Below are 15,481 nucleotides of genomic sequence, written 5' to 3'. Positions count from 1 at the left end.
GTAGAGATCCACAGGCCAGATAAAAGATCTGCAGGGAATAACCCTGCCAGGTGATTCTATCCAAGTCAGTCTGTCAGGAGCTTCAACAACTCACTTTTCAAAAGGCTCATTCTCTCACTTCTACACTCCAGTGACCAGCCCTTTGCATTCATCACTGGATAACTATGATCAGCCTCAGGTAATCCACAGTTGCTTACCCAGCTGACCATCCCCAGAAAGGCCTTCCTGGTATCTCTAATCCAAAAGAACAACAGAGGATGCAAAACAATTCCTCTTCACCACCTAGCATGCACTGCCCAGCAGGAAAACAACCCACTTGAGCAGATAAGCAAACAAAAACCCAATAGAAAACCAACCCTCAAACCACAGAAATACCAAACTATTTTTCATCCCAAGTTTGACTAAAAAGCGGCATCCTGAGCACACAGGATGTGTTTGTGTTTAGATGACGTGGTCCTTTCAGCGATTCGAGGAAAGGCTCCACCTCTGCCTGCTTTCCTCTAGGGCATGCCTTTCCCAGGAGGTTCTGCAGACCTTTGAGCTCAGCTAAAATACATCTGTGAGGTGCTGCCAAGTCAGAACCACTGGGCTCACAGTCATTGATCTCAGTTTAGAAGGAATCCTCAAAAGAGGAAATCCTCAGGTCAGCCAAGTCAGAAGACTGAGACAAAGGCTTGGACACTGCCAGCTCAAGGCCTGAGAAGGACCAAGGCTTCCTTCCACAGAAACTGGAGAAGAAGGGAAGGGTGTACAAGCAGCTACATCTCCTGGCTCAGATTATCACAGCAAATCCTGAGAAACAGAGGGTTTACTGGATTGTTCAGTAAATGAGTGCAGCTTGCAGCTCTGGGAAGGAACCGTGACAGAAAAGCACAGAAACACAAGACACATTTTACCTAGCAGCACATTTAACCACAGCACAGATTATCAAAGCAGAAGCCAGGACAGGGAATGCAAGTAATAAACATATGCTGAAGGTGTGCCAAGTCTCCTTGGTTTACAAAATTGTACTGAAATCAGCACTGACCTTTCCAGCACACAAACTAAAACCTTCATGATTATGCAACCCTCCAGGCACAGGTGAAATCCAGGTGTCTGGATGCTTCTCCTAGCACCAGCCAAAAGCAGAGAGGCTTGTGCAGTGCCAAAAGACACAGACAGGCAGCAGAACTCAAACTGGAGGGAAGCCTTACCAAAGTCCATGCGGTCCTTATGGTTACGCTGCAGAAGGCCCAGCAGGAGCTGCCTCAGGTGGCTTGATGTCTCCCTGGGGATGCTAGAATTGAAAACAAAGGCAAAATAAGAGACTTGCAGTCTACTTCAACTGCTTTTACATATTCAGGAAGGCATCTGGCAAATGCAAAGTGACTCCATGCCTGCTGGGGCAGGAACACCAGGAGCTCACTGGAGGGAGGCTGATCAGAAATGTCTCTATTTTGTGTCTCTGGCTTTCACTCCCCACTGCTATTGCTCAGGCTACAGCTAATTTTGCTTTAGTGGCCTCTCCCATGAGCACCTGCAGATCCTTTCCTTCACAGTGTCATCCCTCTGGTGGCTCAGCTAAGCCCATTCCATTTGCAGTATTTCACACATAATAAATAAAATCACTCCTACTTGCTCTAATGGGAATAAGATCACTAGAACAAAGCAGTTTCCAAGGGGAAGCTTCCAATTAAGACCCTGGTGGTGAAATGTATCACCAATTACTACCATTTTATTAAAGCATTTGTTTTTCAGTGCAGCTTATGTAACACTAACAAGTAACCTTTGTCTATTTGCTCCCTTGATATACAGCATACATTAACTGAAGGCCACTAAGATGTGAGCAACTGCCACCTCAGCAAGCTAAAATTCGTGCAGTTATTACCTCACTTTTCAGCATAGTTAGGAAGAAATTATTCTTTTCAACAGGCTTTGAAACACAAAAGAGCTGGTAAAGCACTTGGCTTTCCCTCATCCCACAAGCAGATGGGGGAGAGGCCAGGGCAGCTCTTCATAACCCCCATAGATTGAAAAATGCAGGGAATAAATGAATGGATTAAGGCACAGAAAGCAGAGTTCAGCTCTTGCATAAGTGGATTCAGCTCTGCTGACTTCCCTCCATCCCCAGAAGTGCTGCTGGGGGCTTTGGGTTGGGGCAGAGCTCTCGTAGTGAAGCGTGGGTGGTTGCAGCTCCTCTCAGTATTAACTCTGTTTATCATGGCTGTTCCCAGCATGGCCCCCACGCTCTGCCAGGCTTTCCCCTCTCCCCATGCTGGGTCAGCTGAGGTAATGACATGTGTGCCCAGCACAGTAATTTTAGCTCTCAGTGGCTCTGCACACGGCTCTGGCATTGGTCACTGCCCTGAGGCCAAGCCCGACCAATGCTGGGAGAGAAAACCCTTCCTACACCATCTCCACCAACACACACTACCACAGACAGGGGTAAAACAGAAGCTAGCCCAAAAATAGTGTGGGGAAAAAAAGGGGTGCTAGCTAGCACTACCAGAGTCCTGTTCAGAGAAACAGGAGATGGGAGGCCAGGTATGTGTTCACACATTTCATCACTGCCCAGTTATTTTTCTGTGAAGCCCTAGGCCTTGCTGGGGCAGGAATTTGAAACCAGTGATTCCAAGAACAGAGAATGATGGCAAGCATCTCTCATCCTCGTCTGTGCTGGAGGAGTTGCTTTTCCATCCCTGATGCTGGAATGGTTCTGTGCACTTTCTCAGGTTGACACAGGAGGAAGACACCAGGACTCTGGAAGGGATGCAGTTAGACTGAGACTCAGGTTGAGCCTCCCATCAAAAGAGGTGTCCTTTGGAAGCACACTGTAATGGAATAACCCAAAGATACCACAGCAAGCAGCCTCCTGAAAAATGCATTAGTGCTGGAGTCCTGCAGCTCCGCAGTGTTATCATCATTTATTTATCTATGACACATAAAGCTCTCCTTCAAAATGAGTCCATTTCCTAGCTATGACTTTAGCCTTGGTATGGTTTTAAAGCCAAGAAAGAGGTGCTTCAACTCATGGACTTCAGATGGCACAACACAGATGAAGAGGGTGCAGATTAATAGCCTGTTTGTCTTCTCTTACCTCCCATGTCCAAAGCATCAAGCTTTGCTACCCCCTTTCAGCATTACCATATTGGGCCATCTTTTTAAACATAAACAACAAATCTGCCTCCTTGTCCCCATGACCTGGGATGTACTTTGCCATGCAAACCAGCACAATGAATGTTAATGATTCAGATCAGCACTACTAAAATTGTGAGGCCTTCGGGCTTCTCCTGCCATGGGCTCCTCAGAATGCTCAGAACAGCATCTCCTCAGCTGGCAGCAGCAGCACTGCAGCCAGGGACTGCTTCCCCACTCCATTCCCAAGCCAAAACACTTCCCCTGGCCATGGCAAGGAAGTGTGTGCCAGCCTGCACAGCCCCAAGGAAAATGAAACCAAATCCTGGCACTGCTGCAGTCTGAGAAGGAGGTCTCTGGAGTAGTTTTGTGTTTCATCCTGTGCTGGCAGGGTACTCAAGCAGTTTATTCATGTTTACTCAGGAATAGCACAGATTGCAGCCCATGTTAAAGAGACAAACTGATTTTGGAAAGAGGGAATTGCCATTTACACAAAGGCCAGTTCAGATCTTGCTTCCACAGTGAGAAAAACAATCAGCTTGGATCTGATTTTTGGAAGAATTGGGTAGTTTAAAGTGCAGATAAGTGAAAATGCAGACTGTGTGGAGGACTGACAGGAGGACTAATCCCTACAAGAACAGACATGCTCTCCTCTTACAGCTGAGTTTCATTTCTCACCTGCACCATGAGCCAAACAACAGCAGGGCAATGAGATCGACACAACTTATAAGTTTCATGGATTAATTTATCATTTAGTAAGAGGGGCTCACTCAAAGGTGAGCAGCCACATTTTGGGGCTATGTAGGAAAAAGAGATGCTCTACTTTCTGCTCACACAGGCTGGCTCCAACTATGCAGTTACACTTTTGCTTTAAATTGTTTCTTTTCAGTTATTTTACTCCATCACATGCTCCGGTTCAATCTAGGTGCCCCAGATGTAATCCTGGTAGAAAATTGTGCCTTCTCCCCAAATCAAAAAAGGAAGTACTTAAAGAGAATTTAATTGCATATCAAGTCATTGATTAGAGCTCCAGCTTCCTGACAGCTCCTTTCAGTTATCTCTTGGAGCTGTCTGAACTGATAAGGGAAAAGAAAAATCCATATACAGCAACCCAATGGACATCCTGCAAATATGGCTGCATTAGCAGCTCTCCCACCTGAGAGCTAAATTTCTGGTTAAAAAAGGCCATCCAGATTTTAGATATATAATCTGAACTACAGTCCTGTCTCTGTACCAGGCTGAGGTTTTCAGAGCTGGCATGACCTTCTGCTTTCAGAGCTCAGAATTCAAAAGGAAAGACCACAGCAACAAAACCAAAATACCCTGGCAAATCACAGCACCGAGCAGAGAGGTAACATACACCCCACTGGGACCAGAGCAGTTCTCTGCCCCCTGGAAACTGCAGCAGTGTCCATTTCCAGGGAGGTTATAGTATTTCCCCCAATAGCAGGATGGACACAAGCAGTTGCTGCCCTGACACGTGAGAAATGGGAATGTGATCTGCAGTCAGGTATGGCAGGTTACAGGAGAGGCTGCACTTTGGCTGCTCACACAGTCCCAGAATTGCCTTGAGCTCTCCCTGAGGCTCTCAGCCTCAGGGCAGCCACGTGTGGAACAGGACATCTAGCTGGTTCTTGGAATCACTGACAGTCCTGAATTTTTGCAATGTAGGAACAACAGTGTCTGCAGAGAGACAGAACATCCCAACCCGGTATCTGCTGCCATTGGACTTTCTCTGGGCCACGTCACTGCTGGTTTAAGGAATGGGGAAAGGCAGGAGGCCAAATATTTTAGTCACCTCCCCAAGTGACAAGCCAGGAGCATGCAAGGACAGGTGTAAACACAGAGTAAACAAGTGCCTACAAACACTGACACTGGAAAAATGCTTACTTGGGCATCAGCATCTTGTTTTTCTCATAGAAGAGGCGGAGATCCTGTGGGCTGCTGGCCTGTAGGGGAGAAAGAAACCAACAGATGAAGCACTTGACCATGAAGGAAAAGGATTAGCATTTCTATTTCAACTGTAGCTCTGAAGAGCAGAGGCACTTTTTAGTTGCTGGACCAGCAGACACAATGAGAACCTGCAGCTTGCTTTAGATTGAAAAGCCAGCCCTGTGCTGCAGTGAAAACACAGTTCTCAACCTGCTGCCATTGTGTCCCTGACCTGGTTCTGTCCTGCTCTGCCCCTCCACAGGCTGAGCTTCACTGCAGTGGGCTCTGATGCTCAGGTTTGAGCTGGCCTAATAGCCTCACCCAGGAGACTAAATAATTGTAGACGTGAGGAGTTCCAAATGATGAATGGCAGATCCTGCTGAGAACATGGATTAATGCTGCAGGGCATTTAGAAAAGGGGCAGGGAGCCTGTTGATGAGCGAGGGATCGGTGAAGAGGCTAGGAACATGCAGAAACAGCAACTGAATTAGGATTTTCTACTTTAGTTCCAGGAAGCCAGAAGGTCTCAAGCCCCAGCTCCTATTTTATTTGTGCAGTAATATACACAACTGCGGGGGATGTTGATGACAAGATTCCAAATTCTGAGAGATGGGATTAGAAAAAAAAAAAAAAAAAAAGGTGGGGGCTTGGCACAAGAGGTTTACAGCTGAGGTTAAAAATAAAATCACCAGTAGACAAGCGCAGACACATAAAAATCCCCTAATATAAATTCTCCACTTGTTTTCATGCAATGAATAATACAGGCCAGCAAATTAACCCTAGTGTCTCAAGCTTTTCTGCTTAGGCAAAGTTGCTTTATTAAAGGCAGAGCAGGCTGGCTGGCACGACACAGACATGAAGGCACATAAACAGGGCAGGAAGATCAGAGGGATTCATCTGCAATCAATTATTAGTGCAGCAGAGTGTGTAGGAAAGTGTGAATGAGGAGGCAACAGGCAGCTTCTCCTGATGTTCAGGGCAGGCTCAAAAACCCCTGGAGCCTTCCACCTAGTTCTGTTTCTAAATTAGAAGCATTTAAGGTCAATTAAGATGCTTAAAATGGCAAATCAGACAGGCCAATCGGCAGATGGCCATCAAAATACCACTAACACGGTATGGCTGGAAAAGCAGCCACATAAGATGCTGTTTCAACATCACCTACTCCCTCTGGCTGAAGATGAAAATTAAGGATAACTGAGAGCTCAGTAAAAAAAAACCTCAAGAGAAACCAAAGGTAGCCTCAAAAGCTGACGGTATCAACACACTTGTGTAGTACTCAGTGACTTCTTTTACACAGCCTTACCAACAGAAGCTACACCAAAAAAACCATCAAAATTAAAGCAGAGCACCTTGTAACACTGATGCACAACTGCATCATGACTTCCAATTGCTACCACTGAATTTGATTCAGGAAAACTCCATTTTACGCCTTCCCCTTGCAGACCTTGCAATGTCATTAGATTAATATTTGGCAAACTTCGGGGAGGCAAGTATATACACTGCACCAAATGGCCTGGCCACATTGCCCAGAGTGCTGACAAATATTCCTGAAGACACAACATACAAGGAGGGGCAGAACTCCAGCACAGGGAGGGAAGGGCTCATTCACTTCAGATACAAGCCTTGGCTGTTTGCTCTGGTCATTTCCTGTTGCAACAGCTCAATTGTTTCACAAATACAATGAAGCTCTGATCTACTTCAAACACACTTTTGTCAGAAATTTTCCTGGCAATAAAGAGAGAGTACATTCAAATTAGCACATATATGAAGACCAGTTCATTAGAGAAGGTTTCTAGGCACTGGCTTGGACAGAAACAAAATTCTCAATGAAGTTTTCCTCTTTGTACAAACTCAAGAGGTGTCCCTGTAGGGATGCTGTTCCTCCACATTCTGCTGTCTCAGCACAATCCCCACTTGCTCTGCAGGGACCATGCCAGGCTGCCAGGCTCCTCCCCACCCAGACCACACTCCCTCACTTGGGCTGTCCAAGAGCCTGTGATTCAAGGCTGGTCCCCAGTGCAGATACCAGGGGAAGAGAGTCATTCCAGTGAGTGCCCAGCACAGACAGCCACGTGTCACCACTAATTTGGTAAAACTAAGTGCATCTTCATGTAACTTAATTATTAATTGACTGAGTCACACAGTTCTGCTGCCAGTAACCTGTCCACTGCTCTCCTGCTATCATACAATTCATAAAGCACTAGGAGCCTCAGCCACTTTGCTCACCTCTCCTTTCAATAAACAGTGCTTCTCTAAGAATCATGGAAAAAAAAAAAAACCTAGAAATGTTTGTAATACAGTAAAAATGTCACTTGAATTCCCTCATCTAGAAAGCTAAGAACTTAACTTGAAATCTGCCTTCCAGGCAGATACACCCTGCCCAAGAAAAACACCAGAAAAAGCACACTGTAGGCACGTCACAACCAGACCATTCAAGGTACACAGAGCCAACTTCCACCTGTGGGACAGCACCCATCTATCAGAACCAGAGATGCAGAACAGCTCAGCTCTTCTTAAGGCCAGGAGAGCACACCAGCAGGTCACTTCACACCCTCAGTCCCCTCCTCATGTCACTATGGAGCAGCTGCATTTTGGTTTTGTCTACCCTTTCTATATATAGAGGCAACGGGACAAATTCAATCCTGCCACTCTGTTACTTTGTCCTGAGCAGCAGTGGAAATATGTTGAGCCAACAAAGGCATTCAGCAGAACCCTGCCAAATCCCCTTCAGTGCTGGCTGCTTGGAAGTGAAATGCATGTGAGAAGTGGGTAGGGTGGTGCTTTCAAAAGCACTCAGCAGTGAATTTGTCATGCTTGGGCCACAACTGGATGCAAAAGCTCAACATTCAGACAAAGGAGAGCCAGAGACATTCACACCTTCCCTGAAGAGCTCTGTCTATTCAACACTCCTCAGCAGGTGTATGGGATCTGCCCTGCTCTTTGAATCCTTTCCTTGGGGAGTCAGAGGTGCAGAAAGGGGATGTGGATATGTTAGAAAGAAAAGCTAAATAAGTAATGTTGTTTCTAGCTCAGTAGCTCTAGGGAAAACCTGGCTGAAAATACGTTCTGATATTTTAAGACTCCCACAGCTAAGTGGCTGGCATTCAGAGGACTTCAAAGCCCAAGGACCAGAAACAAGCAAACAAAAAACCCACCCCCTGAACCATTTTCTTTAGCAGTCTATGGATTTCTCTCTGCTGCCAACAGAGCATGGGAAGACACACAAACACTGGTCCAAAAGCCAGTAGTTCATTGACTACAGCAACAAGTCAATTGCTGCACCCAGTCTCAGCAGAATTACCCACCAGTTTCAGGAATTCCTGTCCCCATGGACACAGGGCACTGCAGAGGAACAGAGCTGGGAACAGAAGAGCAAGCTGCCTAATACATAAACCAGGGGTTCGAATTCTTGGCATAAAATCCACCCTTTCCTGGTGTTCCTCAAGGCATTTCACAAACTAGCAGTTGCTGTAAGTGATACATAATCCTAGTACTTATGCAGACAGAATTAACTCAGAATTAAAGCAATGAACTTGGTACACCAGACTTAGAAATTAATTTTTCACCTAACAGCTAGCTGGGATGAGAACATAAACAGGCAGGTTAACTCTTTCAGAGCTGTCAGACCAGGCAGAAAAACTTGCATTAATTCTCTTGGGCTCTTTGGCTCACTCTCCCTCTCCCAGACACAGGGCACCATGTCCATAGAAAGCTCAAGATTCATGCAAAGGCTCAGACAACCAGGGTTTTTAGCAGGATCTGATGTCCCACTGCCACTGCCAGGGCCAGCTCTGACACAACCTGCATGTGCTCAGTGGGGTGTCTGCTTACCAAGAGCTGCCCAGATTTAAAAGGGGTCACACAAACAGAAGCCACCAGAAATACCAGTGTGATTCCTCCCACGCAGGGAAAAAAAAAAAAAAAAGAAAAAGGAGATTGAGGTCATTTCACTAATCATATTTAAAACACCATCTGACAAGGACTAGATTGGTTTTGGATCAGTTTAGACTTTGTGTAAATCTTTCTTCTCTTGCCTCCAGCTTTGCTTCTGGTTGTCACTTGTTTACGCAGCCAGCACCATCTCATGGTGGGCATGGGGTCCTAATTTATTCAACTCAGGTAAGGACAAGAGCAAACCACTACATTCCCAAGGCACTTCCCAGTTCTGGTCAGCAGGAGCAGAAAATGCACTGTTCAAGTCCTGTCCTCAGCAACAGAAGCACAGAGGTGTGAGTCCAGACCATTTATTAGGCAAGGCAAATTAACAATTCCACATTAATACAGCGCTCAGCAAATCTGTTTATAGGGATTATGAATCCCATTAATCTCATCCCTATGGCAGTCTCACTGTTTTGTTTATGGGCATGTTTAATACAAAAAGCTCCTTAAGAAAGCTTCACCAGCCATCCTACCAACTGTTCACATCTGAGCATCAGCAGCTTCTTTCTTGTCTGTGTGCAGTGAGGCAGGGAAGGGACAGGAATGGCTCTGGGAAATTGCCTTGGGTGACCCAGCTATAGTTAATTTTAACTCTGAGACAGCCAGAAATCACATTCATGCACATACACACATCTCTGTCTTGATTTACAAGCACTTTCAAGATTGACAGCTGCCTCAGCCTCTCCACACATCTGATCTTTTTTCCATCTAACCCATTTCCCTGAAGCCCTATTTTATTTTTAGGCAGCTCATTCCTCCTCACCACAGATAACACTGGAGTCCTTTTTGTTTGCATCCTCCTGAAGGTGCCTCCTTGGCTCAGGCAGTGACAGCTACAGCACCCAAACACAGCATTTTCATGTCACTGGGCTCCAGATTCCCATGGGAATCTCAGCTAGGCAGAGATGAGGGGCTGTCTTTGCCAACAGGGGAGGGAAGGCATGGTGAGGATTTAGCCTGAAGAGGTTCACTCAAAAATCCAGTTCCTGGCTTCCCTGTACAACTGGGTCTGCTGGTGGCACTATGAGGAATCTGCCTGTTCTCTTCCCACCCATTGGTAGACATCCCTCCCAAAAGCACTCATTCCTTTTCATGGTGTCCCAATCATTTCGGTCCACTACCCCTCTTTTCTCCTAAAAGCCCTGTGAACAGCTTCTTGCCTGCTCAGTGACCATCAGCAAATTCTTACAACACAGTCATGCCAATGAAGACAGAAAGCCAGTTAACCTTTAACCAGCTTCCCCCAGACAGGCTTCTTTCACCTGGATCTCAAGCTGGAAGGCAATTTGTGAGAAGCATGGCCAAAACAAATAGATGGGGCACAAAGAACCATCTGGGCTGAGCTCCTCTCTCTCCCTGATCAAACACATCCACAGCTGCTACTGCAGTCACAAACAGGGCCTGGCATTTTGCTTCAAAATACAACCTCCAAAAGAGGAAAGTGTGTGGGGAAAACTAAAATAGAGAAACCAATAACCCCCATTCCCAGCCCAACAAATGTTGGGAGAGAGTTATCTAATGAGGCAAGCACAAAGCAAGGTCAGGAACTGCTGGACAGGGACTGAAGTGTCCCTTCACTACGCACTCCAAGGCAGGGCATTGCCATGCCTCAATCAAAGAACTCCTATGATAAAGTCACCACATTAAACAGTAATTAAATAATTTGAATGAGTAGGTATCAAGGTACCTTTAGAGACTAAAAGGCACCAAGATACAAGGGAGAATCCATGCCAGGCTCCCCTGTGCATCCAGTGAAAGCTTGCTTTCTCTTCCCCCACATTTTCTTCTTAACACACAAATATTTATTTTCTTTCATCCTAACAGTCATTTTCTCCTCTCAAACAAAGATATCAACACTTAGGACAAGTGGATGCAGCCAGTAAACAGAAGCCATTCAAAAGTTCCAGAGCATTTTGTAGGGGTTTATAAAAAAAGTAACATGCAAAGGAAATGAAGCCCTGCTCTAAAAACAGAGGAAGCTGGTGGACAGAATATAAAGCATTGGAGTGGAAGATTCTTATAGCAGCAGGGAAAAAATTACCCTGAAGGGAAAAAGTGTTCTTGGCTCTGGACAAAACCAAAACATACCATTAGTTTACTCCTGTATTTGCCTACTCTTTCCTGCAACAGATTCAGAACTCACTTTATCCTCCCTGATGATGTAACTGCATAAACATTCCAGGTCTTGTGTGAAATCCTAAAGAGCCATGGAACTAAAGCTCATAAAGTCCTTCACTTCATAAAATTTGCCTTATTACATGAGCATAGATTTCCCTCTGCCTGACTTTCTTTTGTGCTATTTGTTTTCGTTTCCTTTTTATTCATTTTTTTGGGGGTTTGTTGGGGATTTTTTCCATTTTGTTTTGTTAGGGAATCAGGATAAAGGGATGTCAGGACATAAGAAGAGGGGACCAGAAAGCAAGTGAAAAAAACCCTGATGAATACAATATTTAAAACAGCAGTTTCAAGGGACAGTCTGCTGATCTCATTCAGAGATTGAAGAAGTAAAGTAGCACACTTGTGTGACTAACAAAAAAATACACTGAGTCTAGATGAATACCAGTTATGGATTATACAAAATATGTGAAGTAATTCTGAAGCAACAGGCATAAGGTTGTGGTGAATTCTCCACCATTCAAAAACTTAAAATCAGAGAATGCTGTTCACAAAGGATAAACTGTAGCTCACCCAGAAGTTATGGCATTAAGTACAGGGTGGAGCTTTACAGGGCTGTGTTATATTTGGAGGGGTTTGGATCTGATGAACATAAACATTTGAGTCTGGAAAAGATTGTTGTGAGATGACAGATAAGATCCTTTTGATATCATCCTACTTAACTGCTCTGAAAACCAAGTTGATTTAGCTGCAATACACTACTTACCACCAAACCATCCTGAACATTAACTTGCAATTACAGTCTTTCTTATAGTCCTTCTATATCCAACAGAATTATAATTATAAATTATACACTAACTACAGTTGTAAATAGAAGCTGATTTGCTAAGTGTAGGCCTAGAAAAACCCCACTGCTTTAACTGAATCATGGTAATTTTCTCAATAAGTGACCCTTCCTAAGCTCTTTTAACTGGGAAATACATTTCAATGACAATCATATTTTAGTAACACAACCAGCATTAGAGCATATAAAGCACAACACTGTCAAGGTGTTGAACAGCCAGACCTTCATGAGGCTGGATCTATGGAAGTTGATAGTAGAGATGACAGAAGCCTTAAAGTAACCAGATTAGAAGGAAAAGAGATAAAAAAAAACCAGGAGAGAGTTATAAACATCAAATCTAAGCAACTCACCTGAAAGGGAGCCTTTCCTGTTAGACACTGATAAATGATGGTTCCTATACTCCAGAGGTCAGCTTTGGCATCGTAGTGTTGTGACATGATGACTTCTGGTGCCTTTTCGGGGAGAGATGGGAAATTTCTTTTACAAAAAGAAGTAGTTTTGTGGGGGTTTTTTTAGCAACTCCAAGAGAGATAAGTCACTATTATGCTATAAAACCTCTTGAGCTAGATTCCCCAACAACCATGGAAGATTTACTCCCCATAAGGTTGTAACACTACATTGAAAGCGCCACTTCCCTATTTAAGTGGGGGAAGCAGAGACTTCCATTCAGAAGACAAAAATACATCCTAATATTGTGTATTTTGGACAAACTCAGTACTTCCCCTTCTCCCAGTGTACCATTTTGTGCTGAATCCACCAGAAGAAGCCCCACTGAAATCACAACCAGATCTTCTCAGCCAAAGCAAGGAGCAAGATCAGGAGCAGCAAAGCTCCCACTGCACAGGTAAACTCCAGCCTCCATCCTGAGCTGCACCACCTGGGCACTTCTCTCATTTAGTCCAAGATGGCAGCACATTAATTAAGCTCCAGGCCTGGTGCCAAGGTCACAGTTTGGGTTCTAAGGCAGTGTTCCAGTCCAACAGCTTGAGCCCTGCTGTGCCTCAGACTCTGGTTTCTAATCCCACATTGTGCCCTCAGCTGCTCCCTCCCAGGCTTGTTCCAGAAGCTGGAGACAGTGCAAGCCCCCAGAGCCCCTTGCTCAGCAGGCAGAGCCTCGGGAGCAGCAGCAGAGGAGGGACAGAAGGGCAGGCTGGCTAATCCCACGTGTTTATAACTACAGATTTCATTGCAGTGCTGCCAGCATGGAACAGGATCAATTTTTTAGCTCTGTTAGAAGTAAAGGCCACACGTAATGGAAAAAAAAAATAGAAAAAAAAAGGCAACAAGTAAATCGTGGACAGAGCTTGGTCTGTCCCTAAGGGAAGCATGACACCAAACAAAGCCAAAGCAGCAGGACAAGAACTGCACAAGGAGATTTCAAGTCTTGCCATGGCATGGATCATACTGGGGTTCAGATGTAAAGCTCCTTTTGGTAGGGGGAAAATAACTTCCTGGTTTTTCAGAAGAGTAAAATGAAACAAAGCAGCAATAGGCTGTGAGCTAAAGCAGGGAAGAAAGTCCTGCCTTGCCAACAGATGTTCCCAGGGCTCCTGCACAAGACCCACAATAGCAGTAGGGAAAGACTTCAAAACCCTCCCTAAATCCCAACTGAACCCTCCCTTCCCATCTTCCTTCAAATCCATCAATAAACAGAGAACAATATGAAACATCGAGATTTCTTGTAACATCCAGTGTTGTTTAAAATAAAAATAAAAAACATCATCACTAGTTTCCTCCAGCCCTTTCAGAAAATAAGCTGGGTGTTTTCAATTACTTTCACAAGAGATTCCAAAAGAAAAAGTATCACTAAAAATAGACAGTTCAGGAAACTCTCACGGGAGAGGAGAGTTACATCATCTTCACATATAGCACAGTTCAAATAAACATCAGGCTTCAAAAAAAAAGGGAGAGAGAGGAAGTGTGTTTTGCTTGAGGAGGTTCTGTGGAACAGACTACGCCTGTGCAGTGCAGCACAGTCCAGCCTAACTCTGCCCAAAGACTACAGACAAAAAACCTAAGAGTGGATTAGACTGTGTTTGAAATGAGGTGCCTTTTACCCCAGGGCACCTGTAAAAACCTCAACCTAAATTAATTCACATCATCTTTTTACTTTGAGCTCAGACACCCACGTCCCCAGGAACTATTACAAGTCTGGCTTTGACATTTTTATTTCTGTCTAGTTTTCTCATTTTTTCCTTTCACTGACTTGATGTGACACCGAGACCTTGACGGCTGCCATGAGCTCAAGTGAGAGATCACTTCATCACACACAACCTGATCCCAGAGTGGAAAGTACAAAGAGGGCAAAAGAGATCAGTTTGGTTTCTTATACACATCAGTTTCCCAGTCTAAGCAGTCATCCTGCAAGCATGGTTTATCCACATCTCACCTGGAAGTTACATGACAACACAGGCACCTGCTGTCTGACATTACCAGCAGCCAGAACTTCAGGAATCTCCCTGTGTAACAGCTGGTTTCTGTCAGGAAAAATTTCACCTCTGGGGGAAAGACTAGTTAAAAACAAAGCCTTGCTTTTGGGGAGCAAAGCAAGAACAACACAGAAAATTCTCTAGAAAAATCACACTTACCATATACATGGGTGAACCACACAATGTTGCTGCCATCATATTGCTCTGCAGGTACCGGGCAAACCCAAAGTCAGCTACAAAGAGAAACAGAGGCAGGTCAGGAGCAGTTCTAGAGAGCCTGCACCTTCTCCAGCTGATTCTTCCTACTTTACCTTCACTTCCCATCAATCTCTGCAGCCTCTATCCCACCTCAGCAAGACTTTGACAGCTTCTTGAGCAGCAGCATCCTTGTGCTAGTTATTAATGCACAGTACAGACACTGCAGAAGGACAGACCAAGCCTCAACAGAATTCAGATGAGCAAACTCCCATCCCTCTTTCAGGGATCAGTATCCATTTGCCTGCACTCTGAAATGTCACCTGGGAAGGCTGTCTTGACTTGAGTGAGAATGTGCCAGTTCACCGGCCAGTTTATGTGCTGCTGTCTCAGCCTCTCATTTGGGGAATTGAAAGTTCCCTGCATTGAAAAGGCAGTAATGTGAAACACGTCCAGAAGGAACTGCTACTCACCACTACCCATATTTCTAGACCAGCCCTGCCCAAATGAGCCTTGCTCTGTTCCTTTAGAAGGGTACCAACAATGTCAACCCCACCATTAGGACAGATAACTGAGCCCCAGTTCACTTAGCAGTTAGAAGAGCCAGGAACTAGGAATACTAAATGGAATTACCTCTGCAGGTTACTCAGCATCTGATCATACGACACTGAGATGTTCCCTCAAGGTTACCAGATATTTCAAGCTAGGACATTGACACAGCTGTTTACACTGTCATCTGCCACTAATGACCTGGTACAGCCAGATTCTCCCTGCATCATGTACTCCTCAGGGAGCACAAGGAGGGTTGCAGGTTACATCACACCCAAGAGCAGCTGTGCCCACAGCTCTCCTGCCTGTGTTTGCAGCTCCCAATCCCTTCCTTACAGATATTAACTCTGCACTTGGCAAAACA

The 15,481-nt window shown here is 45.0% G+C and overlaps 1 protein-coding gene across 4 annotated transcripts in view; it reads right to left on the bottom strand.

The window, feature by feature from the left end:
- The window catches only part of ULK1 (unc-51 like autophagy activating kinase 1), a gene marked incomplete at its 5' end in the record, with an annotated part of 76,040 nt that overhangs the window by 36,290 nt on the left and 24,269 nt on the right, over positions 1-15,481 (bottom strand). For all 4 annotated transcript variants that reach the window (XM_083873911.1, XM_083873913.1, XM_083873912.1 and 1 more), the window contains 4 exons: positions 1,194-1,276; positions 5,005-5,063; positions 12,295-12,396; positions 14,533-14,606. In XM_083873911.1, coding sequence (XP_083730037.1) covers positions 1,194-1,276; positions 5,005-5,063; positions 12,295-12,396; positions 14,533-14,606 — 318 coding nt within the window. The remainder of the gene's footprint in view (positions 1-1,193; positions 1,277-5,004; positions 5,064-12,294; positions 12,397-14,532; positions 14,607-15,481) is intronic.

The sequence above is a fragment of the Zosterops lateralis genome (assembly GCF_965231275.1).
Source record: "Zosterops lateralis genome assembly, chromosome: 17".
NCBI classification, from domain to species: Eukaryota; Metazoa; Chordata; class Aves; order Passeriformes; family Zosteropidae; genus Zosterops; species Zosterops lateralis.
Note: the sequence above shows the minus strand (reverse complement) of the source record. Positions and strands in the feature narration are given on the sequence as shown.